The 17,500-nt window shown below is 39.8% G+C and overlaps 3 protein-coding genes across 3 annotated transcripts in view; all 3 read left to right on the plus strand.

Moving 5' to 3' along the window:
- LOC138007187 (neuropeptide receptor npr-1-like) overlaps positions 1-3,432 on the plus strand; it is a 7,556-nt gene extending 4,124 nt beyond the window's left edge. Inside the window, exon 2 of the mRNA XM_068853960.1 lies at positions 1-3,432. This exon is cut by the window's left edge and continues 328 nt beyond it. Coding sequence (XP_068710061.1) covers positions 1-888 — 888 coding nt within the window. The 3' untranslated portion in view covers positions 889-3,432.
- Positions 945-3,432, plus strand: LOC138007186 (BTB/POZ domain-containing protein 6-like). Its single transcript, XM_068853958.1, has one exon. The coding sequence runs from the start codon at positions 1,130-1,132 to the stop codon at positions 2,591-2,593; it is 1,464 nt and encodes a 487-aa protein (XP_068710059.1). The 5' UTR covers positions 945-1,129; the 3' UTR covers positions 2,594-3,432.
- A 6,672-nt stretch (positions 3,433-10,104) lies between these two features.
- Positions 10,105-11,562, plus strand: LOC138009013 (uncharacterized). The gene has a single exon (XM_068856311.1). The coding sequence runs from the start codon at positions 10,193-10,195 to the stop codon at positions 10,970-10,972; it is 780 nt and encodes a 259-aa protein (XP_068712412.1). The 5' UTR covers positions 10,105-10,192; the 3' UTR covers positions 10,973-11,562.
- Positions 11,563-17,500: the final 5,938 nt, after the last annotated feature.

Below are 17,500 nucleotides of genomic sequence, written 5' to 3' on the forward strand. Positions count from 1 at the left end.
GCCGAACATCTTGCAGGGGGATTCTATTTTGGTTCGACCCTCTGTTTTCTTGTTTATCCATTACAAACGATTCTTATGGCTGTTTCAGTTATCACATTGCTTTCCATGAGTCTTGAACGCCGTCGCATTGTCATTGAAACATTCCGTCCAAGAATTCTGCCGAAGAAGGCAAAGCTTACAATATGTATCTCTTGGATCGTTCCTATCACGGCTGTAATACCATATGCCTTCGTCTTACGTCTTGATGGAGCCAACTGTCTGGAAAAATGGGATCAACAATGGCACGTCAAACTCTTCACGCTAACTTATTTTGCCATATTTTTCGTCTTTCCACTCTCTGTTATTGCTTCGTGTTATCTTGTGGCTGGCAAAAAACTTCGAGATGAGCTCAAAAGGTTGCCGAAATTGCTCGAAGGTTCTGAACGCTCGAGATCTGAATACATTAAAAAACGGACTCTGCAAAGGCGAAAGGTAACAAAGGTGTTTGTTAATGCGGTTTTGGCTTTTTTCTTCTGCATGCTTCCAACACATCTAGTTTGGATATGGCATGATTTTTTTGAAGGGCGAGAGAGCAGGCACTTCAAAGATATATTGACCTTTGCCAATGTTTCCATGTATTTAAACAGTGTATTGAACCCATTTATTTTCCGAAATGTTCCAGGCAAATCTCTCACTCACTTGATGGCTTGCTGTTGCAAGGTGTTTGTCCAAACGCGAAGTTGTGCCTCTTTGCTGCATGAACCAGACGTTCTCACAGAAAACCGCTCTCCAGAGCTTGAAATGGAAAGAGAGAATACCATAAGAGTGACGCGACAATCATACATTGGCACAAACCAAAGTTGTCAAGAACTAAACGGCTTTCTAGTTAACTACGAAACAAATGTCTGACAGGGAAAGCCAAGTAAGAAGTATCAAAAGCTGATTGGTCACGTTGATCAGTGCTGACTTCAACAAATTTAAAGTCCCTTGCAATGAACAATCTGTTTGTTGCTGTCTATTGTTGCTGTTTGTAGCTGTCTCCGCTTACTTCTAACTAGAGAAGAGGTTGGGAGTGAAATTTATCGTTACCTCAAAGGATATTATTGAGATAATCTCCGGTAAAAGTTTGCAAAGGCAACAGCAATGATAAATGAGGTGGTGTGGGTGCCACAGGCATCCCATAGAAGAAGTATTTGTTTGCAGTCTCTCTCGTCTACCACGCAGTGCCGTAGTCGCCTGGAAGATCTTTCACATCTCTCCAACAAAAATGTCCCTTGAGCTCGATGATAAATGGCAGACAACGAGACCAACAATCAGGTCAAGAAGCAAGTTTATGTTTAACAACGAACTATTAAGTGATGTCAGTTTTGTTGTTTCCGTTCAACTCCACGATAGTGAAAACAAGAAATGCAAAAAGGTTATTCACGCTCACAAGTTTGTCCTAGCGATAAGTAGTCCTGTATTTTTTTCCATGTTCTTTGGCGACCTGGCAGAAACGTCGCACTCGATTGCTCTTCCAGACTGCGAGTATGACAGTTTGCTTGAGCTGTTTCGCTTTCTGTATTGTGACGAAGTCAGGTTGAACGAGGACAATGTGATGCAAGTTTTGTATTTAGCCAAGAAGTACATTGTCCCATCGCTGGCCGAGAGATGCACCGAGTTCTTGGAAAAAGTGGTGAGTATATCGAATGTGTTTTGTGTCATGACTCACGCTGAAAGTTATGGAGAACAAGCGCTTGTGGAGCAGTGTTGGAGGATGATCGACAGACAAACAGAGGCTGTAGTGAAAACAGAGGGTTTTAAAACTATAGGGAGATCCTTACTGGAAGCCCTTGTCGTTAGAGATACGCTCAACATCAAAGAAGTGGATTTGTTTAAAGCAGTAGACAAGTGGGCAACAAATGAATGTGAGAGATTGAGATTGATGGCAGATGGTACGATGAAGAGGTCAGTTCTGGGAGATAAGGTTGTCCGAGCAATTCGTTTTCCAGTCATGGCGCGTGGAGATTTCAACAAATGCGTGCTCAGCTGTAAGATATTAACACCACAGGAGGCCTTCAGTATGGTGGAGTATTACAACTCAGTTTCAAGCTCTCCAGTGGAATTCTCACAAGTAAAGAGGAGTGGCCTTCACCAACGTTGTAGTCGATTTCAGTCAGTGGTATTAGAAAGAGGGGTTTCATTTCAGTCATACCGTCGAGACTGCATCTATATTTCTGTAGACCGAGACATCACCTTGCATGGAGTCTGCTTGTTTGGTAGTCAAAACAGGGTTTACTCTGCAACATTAACATTGAAAGATTCCATAAGTCATTCAGTTGTGGCTAGCAAAACAGGAGATTATACATCCTCGCAGATGGAGTTGGGGGAAGGAGAGATAACTGGCAGTTTTTATGGCTTTGACGTCCACTTTGACAGCCCAGTTTCTATAAAGAAAGGCATTTGGTATCACTTGAAAGCTTGCATCGATGGTCCGATCATATGGCATGGAAGGTCTGGTGTCTTCTCTATGCAGTGTCCTGGTGTGAAATTTAGCTTCAAATCTCATAGGGGCCATTTTCCAACCAATGTTAGCCAAGGACAGTTCCCTCAGTTTCTTTTTAGCTTTGAGTAAGAGGTTTAGCTAATATGAGAATATCAAATTATTTTATTAGAAGAAAGCTGTATGCAAAAGGCTGTACAGTCATATATAGTACTCTAGCTTTTTGTCATTTCAAATTTAAGTGAAATGTGACCCACCGATGTCACGGTCATCATACATTGCAAAAATTTTATCAGTAAAGAGGAATTGCACCTTTAATAGCTATCTGAAAAAAGACATAAAGGTCTGTATGAAAATATTATTGAAACCAAAAGAGCACACCTGGCTTGGTATTTGTGAATGTAAATTAAATTTTTCCATATAATTATAACTAACATATGTCAGCTCAAAGAAGCATCAGATTAAATTTCAAAACAGTAATTTTAACATATCATTTTGAATTTTATACCTGACCGTTAATTCTATATACCGTATATATATTTTTTTTCATCGGCTTTCTTCAATTTTCTTCCCACAGTTTGAGGAATTTTTTTCATTATTTACTTAGAACTGAAATATCTAGTTAATTTTGTTGTGGTAGTAGTGAATAATGGAAAAGTGCTGCACCTGTGCAGTTTGAAACTTAACACAATGATCAATACAACAGGAACATATTTCATGTCAGCGAGGTTTTAATTACAGTGCGAGGAGCCTTACCGTGGCCACCTAACAAAGTTTTGTGAATTTGATTGACAGTCATGCCTCCTTGCAAAGTTTACACAGTTGTAAGTTGAACACCGTTGCATGTGTTGTTGAGTTGACGTATTTACAGCTAATTGTCAAATGCAAAAGTTTGTTGGGTGGCCACAGTAAGGCGCATTGCACTGTAATTATGTACACAAATCAATAAATTATAAAGAAATCCATTATAATGGTATGTTCTCTGGTTGACATTCTTGGTTCTTTTTTTTTTAAATGCCCCTGTGATAAAAAAAATCACTTCCTTTTTTCCTTCAGATTTTGAAAGTGTGTTTGCTTTGAGTTTAAAGGGGCTAGGTCACACTATTTTAGGTAATTTTGTTTAATTTTGTTAATTATGAGCTCTAAACATCAAATTGGCAGAGTAAGAGTCTTTCATTTGCAAAATCACGGCCACATAACAACAGAGAATTATTTTCCAGCTGTGTAAATGACATTTTGATATAGACTGATATAAATTTGAAAAAAGGTGGGCCAATGTTTTTCAAATTTACCCAAATTCAATCCATTTCAATCCTCTCCAGTTTTGTCCATCCATGTCCCTTCTTGGCTTCCCTCTGTTTTGTTAGAGTTCTTGTATAGTTCTGAACAGTTATTTTGATATTTTAATTAATAATTTCTATGACCATTCGATCAGTGCTGAAATTGCCTAAAATTGCGTGACCTAGCCCCTTTAAGTTTGGGATTTTACAGTCTGCCATTACTCACATTCAAAACTGACTGATTGGACCTCAGAGAGTTGGAGCCAGGGAAAAGTGATGTCATTTATTAACTAGCTTAAAATTTTAGTGTGTGAATGCAGCTTATTATATATCCAAAACACAAGTTTAAAAGTCTGAAAGCCCAAAACTCCTGTTTTGCATATTAAACCTGCAGCATACACACGTATTGCATTCTTAAACTAGCGAGCCTTTGACATCATTTTCTCCTTGATCCAGCTCTCTGAAGATCCTAAGGTTAGTAATGGCAGACCATTCAATAGGAAAATTCCATTTAAAATAAACAGGTGTCTTTGGTCACCTAGTGTTAAGTTAACATAGTTTTGAAATCCAAAGAAAAATAAGAATTGATTTTTTTGTCACAGTGGTACTTTAACTTGTTAATACAGGTGTATATGTAATCCCGAGGACAATTAAGGATTAATTTCACATGTATTTTTAAAGTTTTTTCAAAATTTGCAACCAGGGCAATTTGGAAAACTTTGAAAATACAAGTGAAAGTATCCTTAATTAAGATGCACCAGGAGGCAGTGAAGCCCTGTGGTTAGGGTGCTTGCCTTGAAATCCAGAAATCCCGGGTTCAAGACATGATCTGACCACTCGTTGAATTTGTTCCAGGTAGTCCCTGCTTCAATTTCCTGGCTGCACTTGTAAATAGCCAACTGATTTGCCTCTGGCCAGTTGGGAATTTCTTAAAGTTGTTCTGTTCAATTTCTACTAATTTTATGCGCTGATGTCAGGAAGGATTTTGTCAACGAAACCATGTTTTAACCTTGTGTTTATCTCTTCGACACTCCAAACTCTTGGCTCCTGTGAAGATCTTCTAAAATTTCTTTTAAAATGTTCTTTAAAACTTCGGTAAAAAGAAGAAGTATTAAAAATCCCAAGGGTCGTAGTAGACAAAGACTGACCCCACCTTTTTAGCTGTTGGGTTTTAGAATAATCTCTTAACAAAGGCATTGAAGAGGCTCGACATAGAGCGAAATTAATCTGCCAAAACTTTTTTAATACTTCTTCTTTTTACCGAAGTTTTAAAGAACATTTTAAAAGAAATTTTAGAAGATCTTCACAGGAGCCAAGAGTTTGGAGTGTCGAAGAGATAAACACAAGGTTAAAACATGGTTTCGTTCTGTTCAATGCTCGGAGATATTAGCTAGTATAGCTACTCTAAAAATCCAAGGGTAAATATTCATACTTACTTAGTAGGTATACTTACTTACCTAACATCAAAGTACTTTCTTTTGCAAGAGTTAAATGTGTAACTCATAGTTTACCTTTGCTTTTCTAGATTTTACTTTTATGGGTCTATTCCTTCAGTGACGGAAGGAACTAATTTACGTCGCCAAAGTTGTTATAAAACTATAATGCAAAGTAGTTTATGACGTCATCAAAGGAATAGGCCCATGCCTTTCACAGCGTCGGCCATGGAACAAAATGATTGCCAGCATCTTCCTCTTACATACCTGATGAGGCACTCTAAAAAGTAAAAGTTAGAAAAGCAAAGGTAAATATTGTTTGATATTTATCTTTTGCTAGAGTAAATATTTTGAGGTTAAATGAACCTTTAATTGCATGAGAGCACATTGCAATTACATGTACATGTTTGGCTCATAAAGGGCCAAATTATCGAGGGAAGGCTGTTCAATGCCGTGACACATGACACGCAGCTTCATGACCAATCGGTTCGATGAACACTTTAGTCTTAAAATAATATTACAGAAAACACGCTTTCATGCGGGTAAAGTTCAATTCATTAACAGAAATAGATCTTTGTAAATAGTGTTTGAAACAGTATGGTATCTTGCACACAGGCTAGCTGTATGGGGATCTTCAGAATTGTCAGGACTGTATATTTCATTGGATGTAAAATAGTAGTATAATTAAACTTAGAGCTGCAGTTCCCATAAGTGAACATAAGCTTAGAAGCATAGACAAAAATAAGATAATTGTGATGCATAGCACAAGTATCTGTAGTAGTTATTCAGTAACACTTTATTTATTTTGGGTAGGTAAATAATAATTATTTTAGTCAAAGACTGCAAGTAGCAGCCCTATGAAAACTAAATGCACTACTAAAATACTTATGTATGAAAAGACTAAAACATTAATATATTAAAATGTTAAGTTAAATTAAAGAGCTATTGAAGTTGTCAGCCATGAATTTACACAAAATTACACTAAAGTAATTTCCGTCTTTTAAATTTCCTTACATCAAAAAGGCAGACAAAATCATTATCACTAACGTTATTCCATGATTACTACTCTTGCTGAATTGCGGTCGTTTCGCCAACGACTCGTTCGCCAACGTCTCAGGTCGATTCGCCAACGTCCTAAGTCGCTTGGCCAACGTCCTACTGGTCAATTCGCCAACGATGAAAACCGATGCAATTTGAAAACATATCAACAAATATCGTTGGCAATCAAAATCGCTTATCACGCGTGTGATATTACTTTCTTACTTTGCTAATTTCAAAGCAGCGAGCTTCTTTCTTGGTTTAGTTGAAAATAAAATATTATTCACTAACTGGAATAATAAACTCAAATCAAAAGAATAAAAATGTGAAATAGCAGACTTTGAAGTAATTCACACACAAAAACTGATACCGACATGTTCATTTCATGGCGCCGCTGCCGCCGCATAATTAATATAAGAGGTTGTCGGCACGAGTGTAAACAGACATTCACGGACAAAATTTGAAAATTACATAACATTCGGCGCATCAGTAAAATATTCCTTGCAAGCACTGTCTTGAGGTAGAGAATATTTTCGCGTTTCAAGCGATTTCTTTGAGTCAGTAGATCCTGAGATATCGATTTTTTTTAGAACAGATTTTTACAAGCGGTATCATTCCATGGAAGATCCATAACAATAGGTGTGAAAAAGTACCAATTTCACGCTAAAGAATATTTTGTTAACAATATTTTTTTCCCGTATGATCGAGTTAGAATTAAAATGGAACGCAGTCAAGTAAATAACAACAGCAATTTTATTACAATATAGTATCAAATATTTAGAAGCACAAAAAACCTATGAAACCTATTTACAAAACCTGATTGAAACCTATATATTATCTCAGTGAAATCAATTTATCCTATTTACAGAGGAGTTCTAGTTCGCACGAGCTGGTCCGTTAAGCCGTGAACAAGTCTTCAGTAGTTGGGCGGCAGTCTTTTCGTTGTTCTCATACTTTTCCCAGCTTGCGAATAGCTTAGCCTGGATATTCCTAGTGACACTACGTTGAATTCGTTTAAGTTTATTGTCTGATACAAGCCTGATTGTCACGGCTGTAAGTTTTGCCTCCCTATCAAGTCCACGGTGACTTTCCTGGCGGCGACCTCGGGCATCAGTTGGATTAGCTTCTGGAGCACCTAGAAATATTGTAGTATATATCATATCCTGAGATTTACACACTGGAAAGCCGATACCAGTTTTGTAAATGTTTGTAGAAAGTCAATATGCTAATATAGAATTTCGCAGAGAGTTGTTTAAGAGAAATAAGAGAAATTAGAAAGATAAGTTATCTTCTCTAAAAATAAAGTGAACATACCTTTTTATAGTCCTTTCCCTTCTTGCTGGACATGAGTACGTATGCTAGGGGCACCTGCTTGGCATACTCCCCAGATCTAACAAACGCATTCACTGTTAAGAGCTGCTTGAAAGGGTGGCGAACAAGCTTAAACGTTCCATCTATGTACCAGGTCTTAGCACGTGCCAGGGTGTTAAGCTGCTCCTGTCTTGCAAATAGTAGGTGGCGCCTATCCTTTACTTCGAGGTCAGCACGGAGGAAACCTTCAGGTAGACATTCATCAACCAGCTCGAAGTCGAGATCTCGTGGGTTTTCTGGGCGGAGTTTTTGACGTAGACGATTGGCCTGTCTTGTGACTGGGAAAGACTGGTTAATATTGTACACACGCGCTAAAGAAATTTTTTACACGTAGAGAACTGCCGTCGCACGCGCAGGGAAAATAATTCCAGGCGAGGGAATGAAATAAATGACAACACAGGAAAAGACTGGTTAACATTGCACACACGCGCTGAAGACTTTTTTTTACTCGTAGAGAACTGCCGTCGCACGCGCAGGAAAATAATTCCAGGTGAGGGAATGGAATAAATGACAACACACACAAGTGTAAACTTTTATTTAGACGTTGGCGAATTGACTAGTAGGACGTTGGCCAAGCGACTTAGGACGTTGGCTAAACGACCTTAGACGTTGGCGAACGGGTCGTTGGCGAAACAACTCGTTGGCGAAACGACCGGATACCCTCTTGCTCCCATATTAACTGTTGAAACAAAGGAAGGTGTAAAATGCCGCAAACCCAAACGTTTACAAAATGCTAACCTTAGGCAAAACATTATCCAAATACATAGTGTTTAGGCCTAATAGCATTAGGGAAGTTTTGGGTTGTTTCAGCTGTGGTGGAACATTATGACCTGCAACCTGGAACCTGTAGTTTACTACATGGCACAGGAGAGTCACAGTGCAGTTTTAACTTTCATGCATGTTTAGGATACTTTCTGGATTAGTAAAACAATGACCTGTGACCTGTAAAAAATACCAGCCGCGTTCTGGACTGTGAAAAATTAAAGCTGGACTGTGACCCTCCTGGGTCATCGTAGTTTTCAGCATCCAGTTGAAACAAAGGGTAACTTTCAGTGGTAAAGGTTTAGAAACAGGTCTGAAGTTAGCCTGGGTCGCTAAGCGTGGTTTCCATATGATCTGCTACGGTCTGCGACGCGATCGCCGATAGGTCTGTGCAACCTCGCAGACAAATGGAAACATCTGTCCCCGGCGTCTACAGGCACACGGTCTGGATGATCGGGAAAGTTGAATCTAATTCTACTTTCCCAACCATTACGACGCTTCCGAGGAAGACAATTTTTCATGGAAACGTGTGTCTGGGATGATCTTTGTCCTATCGGCGACACACTATTGTTCGCCTTCAGACTTCAAGTAAGTGGGCTCCTTTTTCTCCTTGCTTCGCAGAGGATTAGTGGTACGCTTGTCTGCGATCGCTTCAGATTTAAATGGGAACATTTGCCTCCTGTGTTTACGATTCGTCTGCGATACGACCGACGCAGAGAGCTTCCGATGGTCGCAGACCGTTGCGGATCATATGGAAACGAAGCAAGCTTGTTCAGACTTTACAGGGATTTCTGTATCCCTTTCTGATTGTATAGATTCTTACTAGCTTTGTGATTCGACATTTACTCACTTGACAAGTCACGCATCCGTTATTTCCATGACAAAAAAGTGCTTTGCATTTCAACAACTGAAAGGCGATGTTTAGTTATTTTGTTTATTGCAATTATGTTGTCGCGTTTTGGAAAAGAATCATGAAAGGGTATTGCTTGCGAAGAGATGCATACTCGCCGAAATTGAGGGTTTAAATTTAATTTGTCTTCGCGACCGATCGCAAACAAATAGAAATCAAACATCTGTCGTACCACGTGCGGATCCAAAAAACCGTGAACACGTTCCCATCGTGGGGCAACCAATCAGAAGCAACATGAAACCAGAAACTGGTTACCGTTACTGGTTGCGGTTAAGTTTTCTCGCCCAGGTTAGCTTTTTACTTAAAACACAGTTTTCACGGTTTTTGGATTGTCACAGTGACAAATGTATTTCTACATACAAGAAATTCCCACAGCAAGTTTTCCTGCTTAGATACACAAAAGTAGGAGACAATCGATTTAAAACTAATCTTTTAGGGCTTTGAACTCTCTTTCCAACATTTCATTAAGAGGATTGCGTGATTTATTGAGTGAGTAAATGTCCAATTACAGAGTGCGTAAGATTCTAGAAATTTCGGACAGGGGTACAGAACCAGTTTTTGGGAGCTACATGTCCGGCTGCGCTCCGGCTAATCTGAAGTTCTGGTTTAAAGAAAAATATGATTCAAAATAAAATTCAGTGAAAAAAAAAGAAAAGCGAATTGTCAACAATTATTTGTTGTGATATCTACACGGTCAAAAGTATTTGCCACATAAAGTCACGGGGATTTAGCCTGCGAGCAGGCTCGCGAAGAGAGAGCCTGCTCGCAAGTTATTTGGGACTCAACATGTACGCAATGCGTGCCTATTTCGTCATTGTTGTGGTTTTGTTTCCTGATGACGCATTATAGTGACCGCAATCACGTCGCTTAAATTGCACAGCTGCTCAAAGCACGGATGACAAAAAACAAGGTGCCATAACCGTTCAGTTAGTCCACAATGCGGCTGTCTACAGTTACTCTTTTTCTTTCCTTCGGAATTTTGCTGATGGCGCTATCCATCGTTGCCAGAGGCAGAGGCGGCGGTCGCTCGGGTGGATCACGCTCCAGATCTAGTTCACGTCGCTCTTCCTCCGGTTCCAAAAGTTCCAAACCCACAATCACAAAGTATACACCGATCAAAGCCACGACTTTTCGTTCTCCTGTAATCCGCAGCCAAACAAAAGTTGGTTCCAAAGGAAACACGTTCAAAAAATTAGTGGCCGGCTACATTCTGTACCGCTATACTGTGGGCAACGCTCCTGTGTATAGCAGAGGCTATCCGATGTACCGCTGCTACGTTACCGTCCCGGAGGAACGAGCTGTCAGGATCACCTCTGAAGAACAGAGTTTGTTGAACTCTAGCGGCAGTCCATGTATCGAAGCACCTTTTTCGCAGACGTTTTCGCTTGAAGACGATATCGATCAACATCTCATTTCCTTAACTACAAACGTCACTTATATAAAGACTGGAGAAACTAAGACTTACCACAACGACACTGTTTCTCTCGAAGACATCTTGGAACAAGATTTTGAAGTGAAGACTCTTTCTCGATACAACATCACAATTGTGCCACACACGTCGTGTAGTCAAGTTGAGGAGACGATCCAAGGCACAGTGATTACTTTGTACGAAACAAACCCCAACAAGGCAAGTACTCGTTACACGAATGTGGCCCCTACCGTCTTGCCTGCAACGGTGGTTGCACTTTTCGGGGTTTTGGATGTCCTCATGTTTTGACCAGACCCAGTTTGTCTTCAATGCACCTGAGTGATACAAGTATTTCGGTGTCTGACACTTGCTGTTTATCAGCGCTGTTTGAAATGGATGCTTAGATTTAAATACAATTTATCACCGCTATTTATACACCTATTTATACACCTCCAGTATTTTTGTAACTGATTTCTTAACCCAAGTTTTTTCTTAATACATACTACACATTTATCGTCTCTATCGTGACATGTAACATCTAAATATGCCTTAGGTTTCTTGACATTAAGTCTTGCAGTGGTGTCGCCGAATTTCGAAAGAAGTTGGATCAAATTGTTCGTGGTTAGGACAAAACTCAATCGGCGTTTATATTTGCTCAAAATAGACTTGCGCGCAAATGCAGTTTTGAAAACCAAAGTAACGTGTATTTGAATAAGGTATTTAATGGCGCAATGCATCGAAAACAACGTCAGTCGTTAGCTTCGCTGTCATGTAATTTGTCAAACATCTTGAGTAGATACTCCTTAAGTTGGAGCCTTGGCGTTCACGGTTCAAGTTATTAATCCATTAGCCCTTTCTCTTCTTGTAGCAGCAATAAATATTGCAAATTCGTAACAAGACAGATGCGTGCAATATTTCTTAGTGTTTATGTGTGAGAAGGTGCATGACCATTTCCTTCACTATTTTGCCTCCCTTTGTTTGTGAGTTTCTAAAACAATTACAACATGATCTGAATTTGCATACATACATACATACATACATACTTTATTTATTCCAGAAGCAAATTATATATACAAATAAAAACTAAGAGTAAAAATACTTCTAGAAAAGGAAGTTAAGAGGTTAGCCCTATGTAAAAACTCCCTCAACAAATAGGAAAAAGATAAAATATATATATAAATCAGGATTTGTACAATCAAATATTTAAATACAATTTAAGCTTAGATTTAAAAAGCTGAAAGCTATCAGCTTCCACTATATCACCCGGTAATTCATTCCATAGTTTGACAATTCTAACGAAAAAAGAATGTTTATAACAATTAAGTCTTGCTGGTTTAAGATAGAGTTTGTATTGGTGATTTGCTCTCGTAGACCGAATTGTGGCAAAATCAAAGAAGTCTTCAAATTTTAAATGATAAAATCCAAAGACTATCTTATAACATTCAACTAAGCCGAAGCTTCGTTGTTTTGAAAAATAATGAACGAACACCAATAGTGCATAAATCGAAATCTATTTCTCACTACTGACTAATTGACCGTTTTTATACTAGAGACGCATAATAGACCATATTCGTATTCTCAGTATTTGTCTGGAACTAGCTTGCAGTGGAGGCCAATGCGGGGGAATATATTAAAAAGTATTTACATTTGAAAAGATTCCCCCGCATTAGCCTCCATTGCAAGCTAGTTCCAGTCCAATATGGTCTATTGGTTGTAGCCAAAACGCGGGGCAGGGGCCAGGGTCGGGGTGTCAATTCTCCTCGAATGACCGGCATCTGTCCTTCAGTTATGGTGGAAAAAAATACAAAAAAATTAAGGAACCGACGGAAGCTATGAAAGCTCTTAAGGGACATCATAGTCTTTTTTTTTTCTAAATCGAAGTTGGTTTATGCGAGCATCTGCGTTTGTCTTTCCGAAAATTCGTAGAAATCGGAGTTTTTACTTCGAAATTAGGAGAATTTCCGTAATTGGAGTTTATGTAATATACGCCAACTGCCAGAGACACTGAAGACTCGCTGAGCTCCACACTTCATCGCATTATAATGTTTACTTCGTCAAAAAACAACAACAGGATAACAGTTGCAAGATGGTCGTCAAGCAGTCACGCTCAGTTGCTTGTTTGGTCGTGTTGTTGAAAATGTTGTCGTCTGATTTTACTACAAAGGGTTTGAAGTAAAGTCAGACTCGTACAGGAACTTGAAGGCCAATTCTATTCGGACGTCAAGGGATCGAATCTAATTTTACGATATAAAACACAGTAACGTAATATTGACAACCGATTGACAACAATTTTGCGAAACAAGGAAATGAGAACTTGGCGTGACGACCATCCTGGAACTGTGTTTTGCTTCGTTTTTTACGATTGAAATTGTATTGCGGAGAGGGTTTTTACGAAGTTAAAATTAAAATGTGGTTTTACATGTGGTTTTACAGGCTACCATTAGCATTTCTGCATTAAATCAGGTTTTTCTCATCGTCTCCTCCACCTCACCTTTGCCAATTCGACTCATCGCAATGTCAAGTCTCATGCACAATGTTTGTACTAGGTTTTGTTTCGTTTTAATTGTATTGCGGAGGAGGTTTTCACGAAGTTAACCTTAACATGTGGAGCTAAACGAGTCTTCAGTGTCTCTAGGAGTTAGCGTATATTCCCCACAAAAACTCCAATTTCTCTTCATTTCGAAAAACAAACAAAGAGCGTCCGGGTGTTTCCACCATAAATGAAGGAAAAATGCCAAACATTCGAAAATAACAGTACAGGAGAATAACTACAAATATTGCAACAACAAAAATTTCGAAAAAAAGACACCCCGGCCCCGGCCCCGCGTTTTGGCTACTACCCACATAATTCGTCTGGAACGAACTTGGGTAAACATTTTTTCTACGTCTGTTAAATAGGTGGTTTTCACGTGACGTCATCCCCGCCATGTTGGTGGACGAAGACAAAAGATCTCTCATTAGCTTCTTTTGTTCGTCCACTGCAGCATTGTTATCTTTGTCTCAAGAGATTGGTTGCAAACCACCTATAGGGAAGATATCTGTTTACAAACATTGCTTGTGTTACTCAAATGTGCCAACCACAGGAACAAAAGACCTTTTGTTTCGACAGCTAATGAGGCTCTGATTGGCACATTAATGACAATAGGTGACGATATCTTCCCTATAAGGACGGGCACGGGACGCATTATGCGTCTGGACGAACTTTCCAGTTTAGTGCGTCTTCGAAGACAAACTTAAGTGGATAGTTCGTCCAGACGCATTATGCGTGTTTTGCCCGTCTTTATACTAGACGACTTCAACAGTCGCAGAAAACAATGTTTGCCCAAGCTTATCCCAGACGGCTTATGCGTATTTTATATTTCGTCTCGTCTTCACACCAACCTCTTTCCCAGGGTCTTCTCGGCTTTCAAAATAGTGGCGGGTCGGGAGAAAGACCCTGGAACACAGTGAACTAAAAAGACCACTGATTAGTGCTTTTCTTACATGAACTCTGATCGATTTAAGTGTGGAAAGAATGATGGCGGCTTGAGAGGAGATCAAGAAAATGAACAAAATTCGTGATTAATTATTTGCAAAAATTGTAGCTGTCCCGTAAGATGCAGCCGAAAATTAACAAGCATAACATTTGAAGATAATTCGCCGATTTTTCACGCTGCACGGTGATCTATATCAGGCTTCGATTCCACTTGAGGGCGTTGAAGCTACGCTGGCTTTCCATGTACATTAATTGCGCGCTTTAGAGCGCCGGATCGCTGGATGTAAAATGACATAATGGTGTTTGAAATACCTAACGGTAATTAAGTGATTTTATTTCGTATGTACCTTCAACTTCAACATTTTGGTTGATTTTGGGTCTTCAAACTTGTAATTCCCCAACGCGAGCATAATTTGCTATTCACTTGTTATCGGCTTCTACAACTTGGATGGCGGGAGGAGGGGGAAGTGGGGGGAGGGGGGGGGGGCGGGCTGATGTGGGAGAATACGGGGTCTTTATGGGGACTTTGCAACAAATTTCAGCCCTTGTGGTGGGGGAAATGTGAATGTGTATTGAATGAAAATGTGGGGACTTCGCTTCTGTTCAACTGAGAGGAGACTGGAATTCTTTTTTCGCTCGATCCGTGATGGCGAGAACGAGAAGGTGTGTTTTAAAATCCATTGTTTTTTTGTTTATTATTAAACAGACTATCCGTCAAATATTTGTAGGGCAGCACTAAAATCCGAACTCCAGAATCTGGAATTCGGAATGTGGAAACAAGAAATAAGAATTATCCAAAATTCGCTAGAACTACAACAACTTATCCACTGAATAAATCACTACTAGTCCACTGGATATAAACTCAATTGCTTTTGCTAGTGTTTATCCGGTCGATAGCGTTATCCACTGCCAATCAAGGCCTTATTTCTTGTGCATCTTGATTATCATCGATCTAAGTGGAAATCCCCGTTTCAAAGGAGACATCAAGTAAATTAATGATCATTAATAATAATTAATGATTATTGTACGTGGTCAAGTTTGCGTAAAAGTAATAATATATGAAATTTATTAAATAAACAATGTTGTACTTTACCGTCTTTCTTTCCTTTGTTTGTGTTCTAGCCTACCACAGCCTCCAATATAAGAAATTATAACCGGGCTATGTCACGTTATTTTAGGGTTTTTAGGGGAAATTTTTAGTTAATTCCGAGCCGGTTTAAAACTCGAAAATGGTAATGTGGAATTCCTTTACTGATAATTAAGCGTTAGATCACACACATGATGATTCTGAGCAAAAGAAACCTTATCCAGGCGATTTGCCATAGACTTGATAACCCAAGATAACCCAAATGCAATCCGTTTCAATATGTTGCCCATTTGTGTCCATTCATGCTTCTCAGTCTTTCCTTTTGCTATATTTCTTTTATGTTGTTCAACAGTTTTAAGTGGGGCCTGGTGAATTCCAAAGTAAACTTCTCTTGAAAAACCAATATCGCACTCATTCATTAGTTAGGCAGTTGCTGGTATATTGTTTATTTAAATTTGTAGTCCTTTACGTTGTATCATCATCATCATCATCATCATAATAACAATGACAATAAAGTGCACTTAAGGAGTTTAAAGTCTATGTGCAGTCAAGGAAAAATGGATGGTTTGAACGCAAATAACCATGCTGTTAAGACTCGCAGCGTGACTTCATCAAAGTAGTTGCAAGTTTATACATCGATGAAGTAGCTAGCTTTTATATTTGGCAATACAACTGGAGTTAGTCATAAGCCTGTGCGACGTATTGCACGTAACGGTCTTTGATAGCTTTGTTTGGTAGATGCTAGCAATCTAGCGGTGCTGTACAGCAACCATCGCAGTCATAGAGCACGGATCAGGTAAAGTCAAGGGACTCCTGACATCGAAATCAAGAATCTCCAAACGGGCGACATCGATTGTTAGATTGGAGCTGAGTGGTCACATGGCAGCAAACCTAGAGCAAAACACCAACCACACATTGAAGAGGTGGCCACTGGAAACCGTAACTGTGTGGGTGGACAGCGTGGTGGTCGTTTTGAATCCGGGAAAGTCTTGGAAGGTATTCGTCGCAAGCAGAGTCAGGAAAATAGCTCACATTACTGAAAAAGTAGGAATTCAATGGAAATACTGTCCAACGGAACGAAACCTTGCAGATCTTGGAAGCAGAGGTGCCTCCCTCGACAAGATGGAAAAGTGGTACAGAGGACCTCATGCAGTGGCTGCTAGCAAAGGAAAATTGGCCTGAGCAACCAATGATAAGCCATAGTTCAAAATCGCTAGAGGAAGAGAAGCCAATGAAAGAAATCGTGGCATACGCGAAAGAACAAGAGGAAGACGAATGAGTTGAGAGGTTAGCGCGCAAACCACATTGGAAGGTTCTGAGAACAACAGCATGTGCTCTCCGATTCAAAACAAACTGCCTGTCGAAGTCGCAGAAGGCGAAGAAGACTTCAGGACCGTTTCACACAGCGGAAATTATGATTGCAAAGGATCACTGGGTGAGGAGTGTGCAACGAGGCACTCCAGAAAATATGGAGAGGCCTGGCTGGAAACTAATTAAACAGGAGAAAACAGGTATCCTAAAGTGCGTTGCAAGAATCTCCGGGTATAACCCAACCTACCTTGAAAGTGGGTCGTTTTGCTCGGACGTTTATCCTACATGTCCAAACTCAAGTCAAGCATTTGGGCGTAGCCAACACAATGGCAGCATTGCGAGAAGAGTGGTGGATAAGAATATCACTGTCAGAGAGAAGACTAAGACGTTTTTCGAAACACTTTCCCACGTTAGATAGGGAGGTCACACGCATTAACAATAGAAAAAGGAGGGTTCATTTGTTTAACCCTTTTTACACACGCACAAAATTGGCACCACACTCCAAAATCTTGGCACGGTATCAATATAGGACTGAGAATGCCAAGCACACCTCCAGAGAACAGTGCTCGGCACGGCCGGTGCCTAATATGCCTTCTGATTGTTCTGCTTACACACGAAAAAGTTACCGTGCCGGGCCCGAGCCAAAGTGAGTGCCGTGCCAGATTTTTGTGCTGGTGTAAACCGGGCCTTCTATGTGTGAGATGAGTTTGTGAGCGACTAGTGCATTAATCGACAAAATTTTCCCATTCCTCAACCGGTCAAACAACATAGTTTTCCGTCTTCATCGGAAAATGTCACTTTAATCCGCCGTAAAACTCCCTTTTTTTTTTTGTGATCCTTGGAAAACAAGCAAAGTACAAAAATGAGAAGCCAAAGCCAGAAGCTTATGCGGCGCGTAGATCACAATACAGAAAGAGGTGCCTGTTAATTAATTAACAACTATTCACCGAAGTGGAGGTTGCTA

The sequence above is a fragment of the Montipora foliosa genome, chromosome 6 (genome assembly GCF_036669935.1).
Source record: "Montipora foliosa isolate CH-2021 chromosome 6, ASM3666993v2, whole genome shotgun sequence".
NCBI lineage: Eukaryota > Metazoa > Cnidaria > Anthozoa > Scleractinia > Acroporidae > Montipora > Montipora foliosa.